This window comes from Lipotes vexillifer, unplaced genomic scaffold (genome assembly GCF_000442215.2).
Source record: "Lipotes vexillifer unplaced genomic scaffold, Lipotes_vexillifer_v1.1 scaffold376, whole genome shotgun sequence".
In the NCBI taxonomy this organism is placed as follows: Eukaryota; Metazoa; Chordata; class Mammalia; order Artiodactyla; family Lipotidae; genus Lipotes; species Lipotes vexillifer.
In genome coordinates, this window is record NW_006785037.1 from 2,338,306 (window position 1) to 2,353,410 (window position 15,105).

At 38.3% G+C, this 15,105-nt stretch overlaps 1 protein-coding gene across 1 annotated transcript in view; it reads right to left on the minus strand.

The window, feature by feature from the left end:
• Positions 1 to 15,105, minus strand: part of RGS22 (regulator of G protein signaling 22) — a 218,399-nt gene that overhangs the window by 193,460 nt on the left and 9,834 nt on the right. The window contains exons 2-3 of the mRNA XM_007457172.1: positions 10,309 to 10,371; positions 760 to 981 (exon numbers count right to left, since the gene is read on the minus strand). Coding sequence (XP_007457234.1) covers positions 760 to 981; positions 10,309 to 10,371 — 285 coding nt within the window. The remainder of the gene's footprint in view (positions 1 to 759; positions 982 to 10,308; positions 10,372 to 15,105) is intronic.

A 15,105-nucleotide genomic window follows, 5' to 3' on the forward strand; every position in this document is an offset into this window, starting at 1 on the left:
CTTGTTTACAAATTGAAGGTTTGTGGCAGCCCTGTGTCCAGCAAGTCTACCAGCACCATTTTTCTAACCCACAGTATTCACTTCATGTTTCTGTGTCACATTTTGGTAATTCTTGCAATATTTCAAACATTTTCATTATTATTACATTTGTTATGGTGATCTGTGATCAGTTATCTTTGATGTTACTACTGTGACTTGCTGAAGGCTCAGATGATGGTTAGTGCTTTTTAGCAGTAAAGTATTTTTTAAATTAAGGTATGTACGTCGTTTTATAAGACACAATGCCATGGTACACTTAATAGACTACAGTATAGTGTAAACATAATTTTTATATGCACTGGGAAACCAAAATAATTGTATGACTTGCTTTATCATGATATTCACTTTGTTGTGGTGGTCTGGAGCCAAACGTGCAATATCTCCAAGGTACGTCTGTATACCCACACTTTCTAGAATGCATCTAAACTGTAAAGCATACATATATTTATACTGCCCCAAATTAAACTTATTTTCTAAATATTCAAAGTAAATTACATGAACCTTCTCATATTGATAATCAAATATCAACAAACTGCTAGACTAAACTGGCCATTTGATATGAACAAGATGATACAGTAACTAACAAATACTTTGTGCAAGTACAATACAATTTAATAGATACAGTTACACTTCAGAAAGGGAAGCCCAAGGAACCTGATGTTAATCTCCCTTAATGCTTTATCTACCTAGCAAGATATAAACTCAAATATACTTTCTTACCATGATATTGTAGTTGACATTAATGGTCTCATCTTCATAAGGGGCATTCACTTGAACAGGTTTAATATCACTCCTTCCTTTCCTTACAACATCATAGATGGGATTTCGAGGTTGCTGGTTGAAGAGAATTTTTTTCAGTTGCTTTTCCAGAAGTTGTGGAGCATTGTTAACTACTTCAAAAACTCCATAGTCCACATTAAATCTAATTGCCTCTGAAAAGGTCTGCAAAATAAATTTGTGGAAATACATCTTACAATTTTAAAAACCAGAAACTCACTGTCTCCAAGAAGACTTGATACTTACATGTACACACATATACTTACACAAAGTTTTGTATTCTTAATCATTACCTCTCCTTTTAGAAGCTTAGAAATCTCTTGACTACAGGTAAGGGAACCCACTGAATCCTTCTTTTCCAAATGTACTTATGCCATGAGATAAGTGTCAGGATATATTATTGCAGAAATTCCTTTTGCATAAACCTCTTATCTCTGTGCTTCTTTGGAACTGGAAAGAAATACACACCTGGTCTCTATGAAGCAATGTTATTCTCCTAGAAGGGGGTGGATTACTAGGGAAGAATGAGTAAAGTAAGAAGAAATAACACTCCTGTTGTCTCTTTCATTCCCAGGAGCCATGAAAGCTAAGTCTCCCTTGCCCAAAAGGAGAAAATTAAGTACAATGTGTTCTTCATTTAAGACTATTTCAACACCGTTCCATTCACTGTGACCCAAAAAAGGAGGGAGAGTGAAAGACAATATTTCTGAGCTTTTCTCAGTAATTACTAAATGCTGCCAACTTTTATTTAAAGTCAGTCAGTTAATATACAACAGTCAGGAGTCTTGAGTTTGAATACCAGCTTGCCAATAAGTAGCTCTGTGACTCTGGGTAAATCACTAACATGTTTGGGGCCTCTATCTCCATAGCAAGTATATGGTGGATTGGCTGTGTCCTTTCTCATTTTGCCCTCCAAATCCAGAATCACGTCCCTTTTCCAGAATATTAATTTATTTTAGGATTCCTTCAGAGAACTGCATACTCATGTGGATTAATTTATATATATTTAGCCAGGTAGGAGAAGACATTAAGCCTTTCCGCTTGGATCAGTAAGTGTACTAGGGAGAGCATCAATTCTTCCAAGTTTTACTAACAGATTGCTAGATATACTATAGTTAAAATTTAATAAATGGCAGGATGTTATAAAATTGGAGTTAGAAATATATGTGTATATGTATAAATACCTATTATGTGTCTGTGTGTGTATATGTGTGTGTGTGTGTGTGTGTGTATATATATATATATATATACACACACATATATTTTTTAATAAAGACTACAGTAAGATGGCATCTTAGGAAGATCCTGAATATGTCTCCTCCAGTGGACACACTGAGTCCACAGCTACATATGGAACAATTTCCTCATAAAGAAGCCAAAAGGCTGGCTGAGTGATGACTACACACTGGGCAAACAAGATGCAAACCACATCAAACAGGTAAGGGAAGCTGGGACACAACCTTGCCATAAACCCCACCCCTGGTACAGTGACCCTGCAAGACAACTTGAAACCCAGAGCTTCTCCATGAGGAGCAAAGGGTTCAAACCCCACATCAGGCATCCCAACTTTAAAGACCTGCACATGAGAGATGAGCCCCTGATTTTGAAAATCAACAGGGCTCACATCCCAAGATGTGAACTGAGATGTGAGACAAGGAAAAGTGTCCTACAGTCAGCACATAAGGTGAAATCATATTTAGTCAAAACTATCCCTTTAAATCCTTGAAAACACTTAGTATCGTGTTGTTCTATCTTTCAAGAATTTGAAATTTTTCCTCTGACATTGAAATGTGTCACTACTTCTTTATTTAGGGACCAGATAAAGTGGTGGCCTTGTGTTTAAAGCTCATGTTATACAAAACTATGTATGTTTACCACGAGAATCACCCTCAGCATAAGAAGATGACTACACTAAGAGGCAAGAGGGATAAGAGCCACTGAGGGAGTGGCAGATTCTCATCTTCCATCTCAAACACTCTCTAGGATGTTCACAGACTGGTCTATGTGTGTTTGTGGACTGGTAAACAGTCACTCTCACTCTTTAAATCACCCTCACTCACTCTGCAGAGCACGAATAATTCATTTTGAGTAATAACACGTGTATAAGGCAAGTCCACTTTAACCCACAATAACTACAATAGAAGTATATACAAACTAGAGTGACGGCACAGAAGGATTTGTTAACTATCTTTAGGAAATTAAGGAAGTTGTATAGAGAAACCTGAGTCTGGAAGAATAAACAGGCAGTCTCAACAGCCAGATGAGGGAGAGAAGGGAATTCAGCAAAAGAAATAGCAAGTGTATCGAGATACATGCACCAACAATAGACAAGGAGGGGTTTCCCTGGTGGCGCAGTGGTTGAGAATCTGCCTGCTAATGCAGGGGACACAGGTTCGAGCCCTGGTCTGGGAGGATCCCACAAGCCGCGGAGCAACTAAGACCGTGAGCCACAACTACTGAGCCTGCGCGTCAGGAGCCTGTGCTCCGCAACAAGAGAGGCCGCGAATAGTGAGAGGCCCACGCACTGCAATGAAGAGTGGCCCCCACTTGCCACAACTAGAGAAAGCCCTCGCACAGAAATGAAGACCCAACACAGCCCAAAATAAATAAATTAATTAATCAATTAATTTTTTAAAAAATCAGAGAGAACATTTCCCGGCTGTGGTCAGAGGAAGTCCTGACTACTGAATAAAGGCACAGAGAGATGCAACATTGGTGCCTTTGAAGATGGGAGAATGAAGCTAAGAGCCAGGAAAGGCAGGGCTTAAAAAAATAAGAGAGAAAAGAACAATAGACAAGGAGCACCAGACCACAGGCTGCTTTTGAGGACCTGCAAGCAGTTTGACGTTGCTGAAGCTTAATATTCGAGGGGAGAATAACATGATGGAAGCCTGGAGAGAAAGGCAGAGGACAAGTTCACCAAGGACTTTCTATTTATGCCAAAACTCTCAACTTACTCTCTCAAATCAGTGATTCTCAGAGGGTGTCCCTGGACCAGCAGCATCAGCATCACCTAGGAACCTGTTAGAAATGCAGATTCTTGGGTCTCACCCCATAATCAGAAACTCTGAGGGTGGGTCCCAGTAGTCTGTGTTTAACAAGCCCTCAGGTGATTCTGATGCATGCTCAAGTTTGAGAATCATTGCTTTAGAATGATGGGGAGCCACTGCAGAGTTTTTAACTGGGGGGAGACAGAATCCAGGTTGAGCAAACTTCAAAGCCCACATTCTGTTTCCTACTTCATGCTGACTTTCATGCGTGTTCACATACATGGAAGGGCTGGCCATCTATGGTCTATACCATCTATGGTCTATAGGAGAAAGAACCCTGGGCTTTATTCTCCGAAGTCCTGTTGTCTGCGTAAGAAGAATCTCTCTCACACGTCACGTCCTCTTGTTTCTACAGTTTCTAAGCTTATCTACAAAATTGCTCAAATTAGTTTAGTATGTGACAATAAAAGACACGTAAAGTGGGGGAGATAGAAATGAACGATGGAGGAAGACTTTCCCTCAGAAAGCTGAGGAGGCTGATTTAGAGAACACTCAGCTTTTAATCATATGATAGGAAAAATCTTCAGTTTGAGCCTCAAACCCAATCCTCTGCAAGCTGTTACAGACTGCTCTTTCCCGTACTTAATTTTCTTATTTCAAGGGTATCATTTTCCAAATGTTCTAAAACGAATTGACCTGAAGGTGGTGAAAGCTAACTTTGTAGTACCAGTCATCCATGTGCGAAAAATATTTTCACAGAAAAAGCAAGTGCATGAAAATATTTTTACCACAATAAATTGCTGGTTCCACATTTCTTTGAAAAGAGGAGGAAAAAAAAAACCTGTGAATAATTAGTGATGTGCTTTAACTGCCAGCCCAGCACCACTGAAACTTACCGGGTGCCAAATTATTTAGCTGAACAGTATTTAAATTAAAAACTAATGACTAGGTTAATTTAATACATGTTCATCTCTGCTCCAACTCTGTCTCTACTAATTGAGCTCCAAAGCTATATTTTAAACATGCATCTTAGTCAGTGAATGAGAAACATCTGACAACTTGAATATAACAAGTCAGTTACCAATAACAACTTCTTTTAATCTAAGTTTTATTGTCATTTTAGATGCTTAACCATAAACTATTTACTGGACATATTCACCAGTGGGATGGAAGGAATAATGTGCCACATAAAATGCATAGGAAATATCCTTAGTTCAAAAATGAGTTACATTAGGTAATTTGAGTGCTTTATGTTTGAGCTACAAGGCTTATCAAAACACCCATAGGAACAAATGCTGAACTAAGCAGTACTACCTAGGGCTCCAACAACACCTTTAAAAATCAGTCTCTGAGTATTTAAATCTTGGCAGGGGAAGACCCAAGTCCTTCATCCCCACTTCATCCCACCCATTCCCCAAATCCATACTCTCTCTCTCTCTCTCTCGCTCTCCCCTTACCCAACAATCTAACATATAACTCCTTCATAAAGCTGCAAGAAATTATAATAGTTTACAGATTTTAAAAAAGTGTGGAGAATCATTCCAAAAAGAGAAGTTATGGTAAAATTCCAAAGGCACATAGCTAAGCATGGTCTGGCAAACACATGACATACCTATCCTTGCAAAGAGGGTAGAGAATAGGCCACCCCTTCAGCTTCTGCAAACCATAAATGTCACAAACATTCTAAACCACCCACAGAGGACCAACCTAAATCTGTATGTGGGCTCATCTACTCAATCCCACAACAGTCACTGAGCATAAAACACACAAAGCAAAACCAAAAGGAAAAAAAAGTATTTTCACACTATAGCATAGAAGAAAATTTAATAAGCAAACACTTGTCCATAAAGAGTTGACAGCAAAAAAAAAAAAAAACCTCCCAGACACCAAATGAAAACAATATCTGAAAGTGAACCTGGCACCAGAACAAACGGAACGAAGCTATGAAAGCTAGGATTTGGAAAGTGCCATAATCATTTATAATAGCAGCAACTGTCCTGGATTCCCCTCATCAAAAAATAACACGGAGGCAGGCTCCCAGCCATCAATTTCTGGATCTTACAATGTGTCCCAAGGGTGTTATGGTGTAATAGAAAGAAATGGTGTAGGAGACAGAAAGCCTGATTCCTAGGCCCATTTGCGCCACAATCCAGTTATGGGACCTTGGGCATTGCACTACAGATGTGAAGGAAATCTCAGAAATCTAGACGACTTAAGAGCTCTCTTAGAGAGAGAATGTTATAAGATGTGTCTACACTCTCAGGCTTAGGTGTTGGGCCTTTTTTTTTGGAAGGTGCAGGTGGTAGAGAAGCAGAGGCAGATTAGAAGGTTTATTTATTTATTTCAAGGATCTTACATGGAAGACATAAAAGTAAAAAGAAAATCGTCCTCAAGAAGTTTAGGGAGATACAGACGAAAGGGACCTATCCTGGCCCCAGGAAATTTACGGTGTAACTGCTGAGATTAAGAAATACACACTTAGAGGAGAAGAAATTAATCAAATTTTCTTTGGCTGACAAAGTCTAATCTCCCACCCAGTACATATATCCCCTAGAAAATACTGCCCCAAATGATTACCTATACCTGAATATCTTCAATCACAGGGAGTTTGGTCCTGCACAAGCCAGCCCATTCTATTGTTAGAAAACAATCTTTAAACATTTTTCTTCTAGTGAGTGAAAATCAATTTCCTCATAAATGCTGGCCCTGGTTCTGCCCTCTAGCTTCACAGAATATGTTAACCCTTCTTCCTCAATCAGAGCTTCAAATACTTGGAAAGAGCTCTTCATTACAACACTTTTACCCATTCCCAAGCCATGTTCAACACCCACTCATCTTTCAACCCTCACTCATCTGACATGGTTTCCAGAGCATCCATTAACTGAATCTTATTGAGTCTGGTTTGGCAGAGCAACTCTTAACATACCACACCAAGAATGCAACACAATATTCCAAATGAGGTCTGACAATTCAATCTGATTCAAAAAACCATTTACTGAGTGTCTGCTATGCTCCAGACTAATATTTCTCTTGATTTTAACTACATTTCTATTAATGCACCCTAAAAACACATTAGCTTTGATTGTTTTAGCCCATTTCAGACTACCATGACAAAAATGAAACCAGATTCTGTTATCCAAACTATTAGTTTATCCCTCTGCTGCCATTTCTATAGTCACTACAGTACAGAAAGACAAGTTTTTGAGCCATGTGGACCTGAGTGGACCCTGTCACTTACTAGCTGAGTGACCTTAAGCTGGAAAAACACTGGTTCACTTGCAATGTTTCATCCAAGTCTCCGATAAAAAATAATTTTTAAACGTCAAAGCCAATGACAGATTTGCATGGGACAGACTATTCTCTAGAATGATCCATCAATCCAATTAAAGAGTGACCACGCCTCATGTTTCAGGAATGGATGACAAGATGGGCTAGTCAGTGAGGGAAAGGAAAGAGACGCACTAATTCTGTGCCAGGCACTTAATGTACATTACCTCGTTTCATAACAATCTTGTAAGATAGTTGTATTGTTTTGGTAGAGAAAGGAATCGAAGAATTAGGTAATTAAGGAACGTGTCTAAGATCATGTGAGTAATGAGTGGAGGGGCTGAGTGCAAACAGTTCTGCCTGCCCCGCTTTCCTAGCCACTACACTGGGAGATGAGCACAGGAAGAGCACGTGTGGTTAAGGTGAGGGAGGGTGATTGGGGGAAGCAGGAAAGAGCGCACAGGGTGACATAAGAAGTACGAAGCTAGAGACAAAGCTAGAAAGGCTCTACTGAGGCCATGTTGCAAAGAGTCCATATTAAGGAATTTGGATTTCAATCTGTCATCTGTTAAGAGTCAACCCCTTCTAGTTGTGATTAGTGAACTCTTTCAAACATTTCACAACGAATTTCACAGATCATGATAGGGCTTTGCAGACAAATACAGCAGCATAAGTGGAGCATGTGCTTGGTGTATTGTTTTAGACAAGGTTGGGAGGGAAGGCTTCCTGAACAGAAGTGATATAAATCAGAGAGAAAGTGATACAGATATCTCAGGGAAGAGCCTTCCAGCCTGAAAGGGCCTGAGTACCTTTGGCATATTCATGTTTGAGAAACATAAAGAAGGCCAAGTTTTCCAGTTAGGCTGGAAAAGAATTAACAAGGGGAAGAGGCATAGGAAATAAAGACCAAGAGATGGCAAGAGTCAGGTCATAGAGGATTTTAGATTTTATTCTTAGTGTAATGAGAAGCCGCTAGACAAAGTTCTGAGCAGGAAGTAACATGGTTCAATTTATTATCATTATTATTATTTACTGAAATCCTAATACATTAAATTTATTGTTCCCTAAAGTGCCAGTTCATAACTATCCAAAAGAAAGAGACAGATTAGTTTGGCTCACTAATTCTCAGTAAACCCACGCTGGCTTATAATTCTTAGCTAAGTGCTCATAAACCAAACATTACTAATCTGCTCTAGAATCTTGCTAGGAACTTGGTTTAAGAATCCATTATTCCTTCTCCTCCCTGCCCCCAAATTCTTTTTGAAAACCTGTGACATTTCCCCTCCTCCCATCTTATGGCATGAAGCATGGGTAGTTAATAAGTAGATTGTGTGGTACCAAATGTAAATGCAAAGGAAGGAGAGGAAGAGAAACAGAGACAGAGAGAGACAGAAAGAGAGAGAGACAGAGAATGTAAAAGCAGAAGAATTTGGAGAGACAGAAAAGAGAGAGAAGTGGCCCAGGTGGGCTGCATGGGACATATGAAGGGGCGAAACTGCTGGGGAGGGATGAAAAACATTATTGCAGAGACAGAGTTCAACAGAAACCACATTCGGTCACTTCAACTAAAGCCTTGAAGCAAATGTACCAAAAAAGGTCACGTCTATTCTAACTGGATGGCAGGACTTCAGCTGAGTTTTTCTTACGTTTGAAGTTAATTTTCTATACTATTGTTATATTTCTTCTATAATTTAAAAGTATTTTTAGAAAGAAAGTTAGGCAGGGGCATTTATTTTCTAAAGCAAGTAAAAGTCAAGATAATCATAAATCTTGAGACAATGAAATGAAAATCTTGAGAAACTGAAATTAGACCCAATATAAAGATTTTTCTTTTTAAAACTTCACAAAAATGTACTTGTTTTGGAGGAAGAATGGAGAATGCAGAGCCTAGAGGGAAGACTACATAATCCAGAAGAGCAAAATTCCGACAACTTTGTGACTCTGCTGGGCTTTTTATAATATACAATTAGACGATGAAAGTTGAAGAGTCAGACCACAAAAGAATCTCCAGGGGTGTCCTGTAATGTGGCTCAAGCCTGATGCTGGAAGGGGAGAGCGTGGCTTGGTGTCTCAACCTGACCCCCATAATGGTCCCAAACACCTAGCATGCCAGGTGGAGGAGAAATCGCAAATTCTTTTTGGAAAAAAGGAAACACAACAAACATGCATGCATAGATACATACATATACACAAAAGCTAATCTAGACAAAAAAATACATCTAGGGCTTCCCTGGTGGCGCAGCGATTGAGCGTCCGCCTGACGATGCAGGGCACGCGGGTTCATGCCACGGTCCGGGAGGATCCCGCATGCCTCGGAGCGGCTGGGCCCATGGGCCATGGCCGCTGGGCCTGCGCGTCCGGAGCCTGTGCTCCGCAATGGGAGAGGCCACAGCAGTGAGAGGAAAAAAAAAAAAAAATACATCTAATACATTCCCTTCAAAAATCATTTTCAGTGGTTGGGCTTTAAGAGATTACTCATTTTAGGGTCCAGTCCCTTTAAAATTATTTGTGACTTTTTATATTTCAAATTTTGCCTAGTAAGAATTTGAATGAAAAAAGTTTCCATAACAATAATAAAAACCTTTTCTTATCTAACTTTCTTTCATCTGACATTCCTGATGAACTTTATTTCTATACAGCAGTATAAGTGTTTTTAATGCATCCCCATTTCACTTTTTCTAAATCCCTTAGTACTTACTCTACCAGTCACTGCTGTCTAAGACGAAAAATCTCTCATTTGGCATCTACCTATGTTACACCAACGTCTCGAGTCTTATTTACTATCGATATAAAACGCTAGTTTCCTTAAACACAAATTCCACTTTAATATCTGTCCAAGAGAATGACAATAATTGCCCAGAGGCAAGAAATTCAGTTTCTTAAATTTTTTTATATTCTCTCCTTATCACCTCAGTTCAAAGTGTAAAATGATACCCAAATACAACTGTATCCGATTTTGTACAAAATGCTTTTGATTGTTCGAAAAATTCCAGGTTTTTTTTTCTTTTCTTTATTTATTTACTTTTATTGTAGTATAACTGACCCAGCTTCTTCAATTCCCAAATATGATTCAAACCCAAATGATTAACTCCATAAAAAGGCAAAACTTTATCTAAATGCTTTAATTAGTATTTAAAAAAATATTATCCCTGATAAATTTGTCTCACAAGATAATCCAGTGTTTATAATATTTTGCTTTGATAATATATTCCACAGAACATAATAATATACTCACTGGAAGGCTTAGGAATTCATTAAAGTAGTCCACAAGGAAATCATCTGTTGCCAAAGAATCTTCCTGCAAAAAAACAGAAACAATATTATGCTTACACTAAAATGTCTTAAAACATGCCAATATTATTCTCTAATTCTGATACCAACAGATTATAAGGTAGATCTTCAAATCGTTTCCAGTCAGTCAAGAGTGAACCCTCACTATAAATGGAACACAGTGTTACAATCTCTGGAAGGAAGAAATAAGAAAATAGAATGGAGCATCCTCTTAAAAGGCCTTGCCACTGTACTTAGCTGGAAAACAGAACACATGAGAAATACAGCACGATGCTTAAAGAAACGTCAACAAGTACAAAATACTACACACAGCAAATTTCCCATGAACTTATTAAAAATATTTATTTCATAAAAATAAAGGCAGAGTCAATAAAGACAGAACCAGTGTTTGGGGTTAAGATGAAACTCAGAATGAAGAATTTCATGAATTGCCTAAAAGAAGTGATAAACTAAGTGAAGAAAATATTCCACTGCCTCCCCCTTAAAATGAGACAGTTTTAGTAATCTGGGTCCTGTGTAACTTTTGCATGAAGAAACTTTCACAATGCACATGTTCTAAGAATAAGGATTGTATACAGTTTTTTCCCATAACTATCTCATCCACCAACATAGTCACTTTTAAAGTTGGCAAAATTGGAAAGCCACTGCCAGTAACAAAGTCTCTCTTCCAAATAAAACACCTTATTTTATTAGTAATTTTTTCCATTGTGTCAAAAGCACATCATCACATACCCTGTTGTATAGTACGTGTGTTTATTTTGTTATTCATAATTATATTTTAGTTTCACAAATCTAACATGAAAGTTGACAATATGACACAATGCTATTATTTCCATATGGCTGATTATTTTCTTCTTATACAGGCCAACTTTTAAAAATTTGTTGAAGTATAGTGTGAAATTATAAGGAAGATATTATAGTATATTAACACCTACTTTGGAAAACAGATTTCCAGGGTAGTTTCTTTAAGTAATTGCAGTTATCAGAATAGAGTTATGAACAATCACTTATAGGATTTATATCAAAGAACTTAGTAAAGATCTGAACTGGTTAGAACAACAACTAAGGATTTAGTTTACTAAAAATCTCAGCTGATTAAAACAACAATATAAAACTCAGGATCTCACAAACATACTCCCCTCATAGTGGTACTTTAGTAATACATGCTCAAAAAAATTCTGATTGGCAAAGGTCAAATACAGCAGAACAAGGCAGATAACATTTGGTGGAGGCTAAAAGTCTAATCATCTTTCAAATTTCACCTTTCAGAGTTACTTTAATTTTCATTTAGCAAACTAATAAATAATTCAATAACTATGTTTAGGATTTCCTGGGTAAATTTCCTAGGTAAAGACATTGTACTACAATAAGGGTGGCCAAATTTTACACTACTGGGCTCATGATCAAAAATCCACAGATGGGAAAGTTGAGTATTTTAAATTAGTAACTGTAATGGAGTACAGTCCCTGTTAGTTTTTCTAAAACAGCCATTTTGTTTTTAATTTTTAGCTATAAAACAAAATGTGTATTTCATAAATATACATAGACCTAAATGTCACCTAGAATTTGGTCAGTCACATTGCCAGAAATTTCTAGAGAATCCTCAGATTCATATATTCATTTGCAGATGCCTCACACTTCTAAGAGACTCTAATCAATGCTTTCCAAGCCACCTGTGATGAAGTACCTGTTTTGTTTTCTCCCTAATCGATTTGACAGATAACTTTTGTAAAATACAATAAGAATGAATTATTAGAAAGTGAAATAAAAATATACATAATACAAGCCCAACTTTTTTATTATTAAATTCAATACTCTGTCAAATTACTGTAAGGTTTCTAAACATTTACTCTCAGTTTCTGAACTCATCTCCGGATAGATGGACAGGAGTTCTCAGGTGGTACCAGTCCACACACCTGACTCCAGCAGCAATGCCCTAACCCTTGGTAAGCAATGTGCTCTCAGCTCCCTCAGGTCCCCCTGAGGCACCACACGAGAGGGCATTCCCTGGGTGCTCAGTCACATCCTCCGTTTGCACTTACAACCATGGACATTATTATTCAAATACATCAAAATCTGTATTTCTTTCTGAAACTGTATCTTAATTTCTACCAATATTAAACATAAGTGTTTCTGCTGATATCAGGGCAGTTAGTTCCACAATGGAAATAAGCGTAGCCTTCAAGTGCCATCTGCTCAATCCTCTTGTCACACGTTAATGGGAAGTCCTGCACCTCTCTAAATAATTGAGCATATTTTCCCACTACAGTTTCTAGTTCACTGTGTTCTGATACCTTGTCACATCAGTAACAAAGTCTTGTGAACCTATGAGGATCTGATAAACCCTTTATTCTCCAAACCCCTTAGTTTAAAAAAAAATTTTTTTAAGGCCTTGATCTGGAGAAGCAGATCAGTTACTCGCAATAAATTTCCACAATCCAGTCACTTGGCTGTAGTAAAATGAACTAAGTCTCCATATTCAGGTTTAATATCTTCCAAATAACCAATAAACTGGTGGTGGTTAGTGGTACAATCAAGAAGAAAATTGAGTTACAATCAAGTCCTCCATTATATCATTCCATGAACCTGGCTGCAAATTTTGCAACACAGATTCTCTGCAGAATGATGCAATGGAAGGCAGGAACACTTTTTCAGAATTGGATGCACTCTTGAAACCTGTTTTTTCATGTATTACAGGTGTGCCATCTGTGAAAGTGAAGTCAGCTTTTCCATGTTTAGTCCAAACTTCTCAACTTTCTTCCTGACAGAGGATTAAACAAAATAGTTTATATGTGCTTGCTAATTATAATAGGTAAAAAATTTTATTGCTTAAAAAATCATTTCGCTGGACTCTCAAATGAGATAAACTACAACTTCTTCACAACTCTAAAAGATGCAAGATATACAGAGACCTTCTAAACAAGGAAGAGGAAATGAGATAAATACAGACAAAAACCATAGTCCAAGAAAGAATACAATACATGCCATAAGAAAATTACAACATAAAACGTTTCCTCCCAAAGGAGGGAAAGATATTATTTGGTAGGGGGAATCAGAAAAGAATCAAGTGGGGAAAATGGCATTTGAATTGTATTTCAAATAACTTCAAATTCTATATTTAGAAGTATACACATGAGAGGCAATAATGCAGAGTAAAGAGAGAAATGCATGAGGAAAGAGAGGTTGGAAAGCAAAACATAGTGAAGGTAATCAGTTACCTAATGGCACAACTAGAAAAATAATCCAAGTTCCCAACTTCCTTTTAAGCCATTCACACATTAGCCAAAGCCATTCATCTAATTTCCAATGCAGAATCCTAAACTGACACACTTTTGACTGGGAATGCTATCATCGATCAGGAGATAGGTATAATTTTGGAAATAAGGTCTAAGCCTATCAGGATGGATCTATTTTTGCTTCTTCTTCCTAAAGTACATATAAATTCTTTCTTTTCTCCTTTCTAAACAGGCCAGTCACTAGACCAGAGCCTCCCACCCGGTATGGCCATGACACATGGTGCTGTGCAGACAATGGAATTCAATGGGTCAAGTGAAAGTGGACCTCTTCAGACCTCAAGGCTACCAGACACAGTCAGGGATGGCTGGTGCTCCCAGGATGGTGACCTCTGGTTGTGAGCAAACTTGTTTGAGACTCCTCAGATCCAACTCCTTTCCCTGGAGTCTGTGATTTATCAGCCACATCCCACACCCAGACACTCAGCATAGCCAAAGAGCTGCTCAAGCCCCTGGACATGGATTTATTAGCTAGCTGCAGAGCATACCACTGCGCTATGAAGCTGCTGGAGGAGTTTCTGTTTGAGATGTCCAAGAAGACAGTTCACAGCCAAAAGGTGTTAACAGCTTGAAGGAAAGGGGGAGGGGAGACCCTGGAAGGATGATGGCCCCAAATCTGGCCTTCACATACAACAGATATTTCTGTCTGCTGGCAACTGATGGATCCTTGTAGTAGTATACCAGCTAGATACAAGGCAATCACTTGAAAAATATACGCATATACTGTATTATAGAGTTTCATCATTATTTTGAAATAACTGAAACATTTTATTCTAAATTTGTTTTTCCTAAGAATTTTTAACATTATATTTGTCATGAAAAGAGGGAGTACTGTTAAATTTAAAATTTAATTTCAACTTCTGCAGTTTTGAATGGTTGTAAAAAAGTCTAAAAACTGTTAATACCTATTAGGAGATACAGTTTCTCACCAAGAGTGACTATACAGGAATATTAGAAGATCAACACTGAAAGTATTGATTAGAAATTACATAGTCATCTCAAGCATAAAACCTAATATTAAAAAGTTATGCACCTCAGGGGACTGCCTGGTGGTCCAGTGGTTAAGAATCTGCCTTCCAATGCAGGGGACATGGGTTCGATCCCTGGTCAGGGAATTAAGATCCCACATGCTGAGGGGCAACTAAGCCTGTGTGCCACAACTAGAGAGCCCCGCGTGCCACGACGACAGAGCCCAAGCAGTCTGGAGCCCACGTGCCACAACTACTGAGCCTACGCCCTCTGGAGCCCACATGCCACAACTAGAGAGAAGCCCATGCACCACAACTAGAGAGAGACCTGCGTGCTGGAACGAAGACCCCGTGCAACGCAACGAAGAGCCTGTGCACCACAACGAAGAGCTCATGTGCCAAAACGAAATGATCCCACATGCCGCAACTAAGACCTGATGCAGCCAAAAATAAATAAATAAATAATTTTTTTTTTTTTTT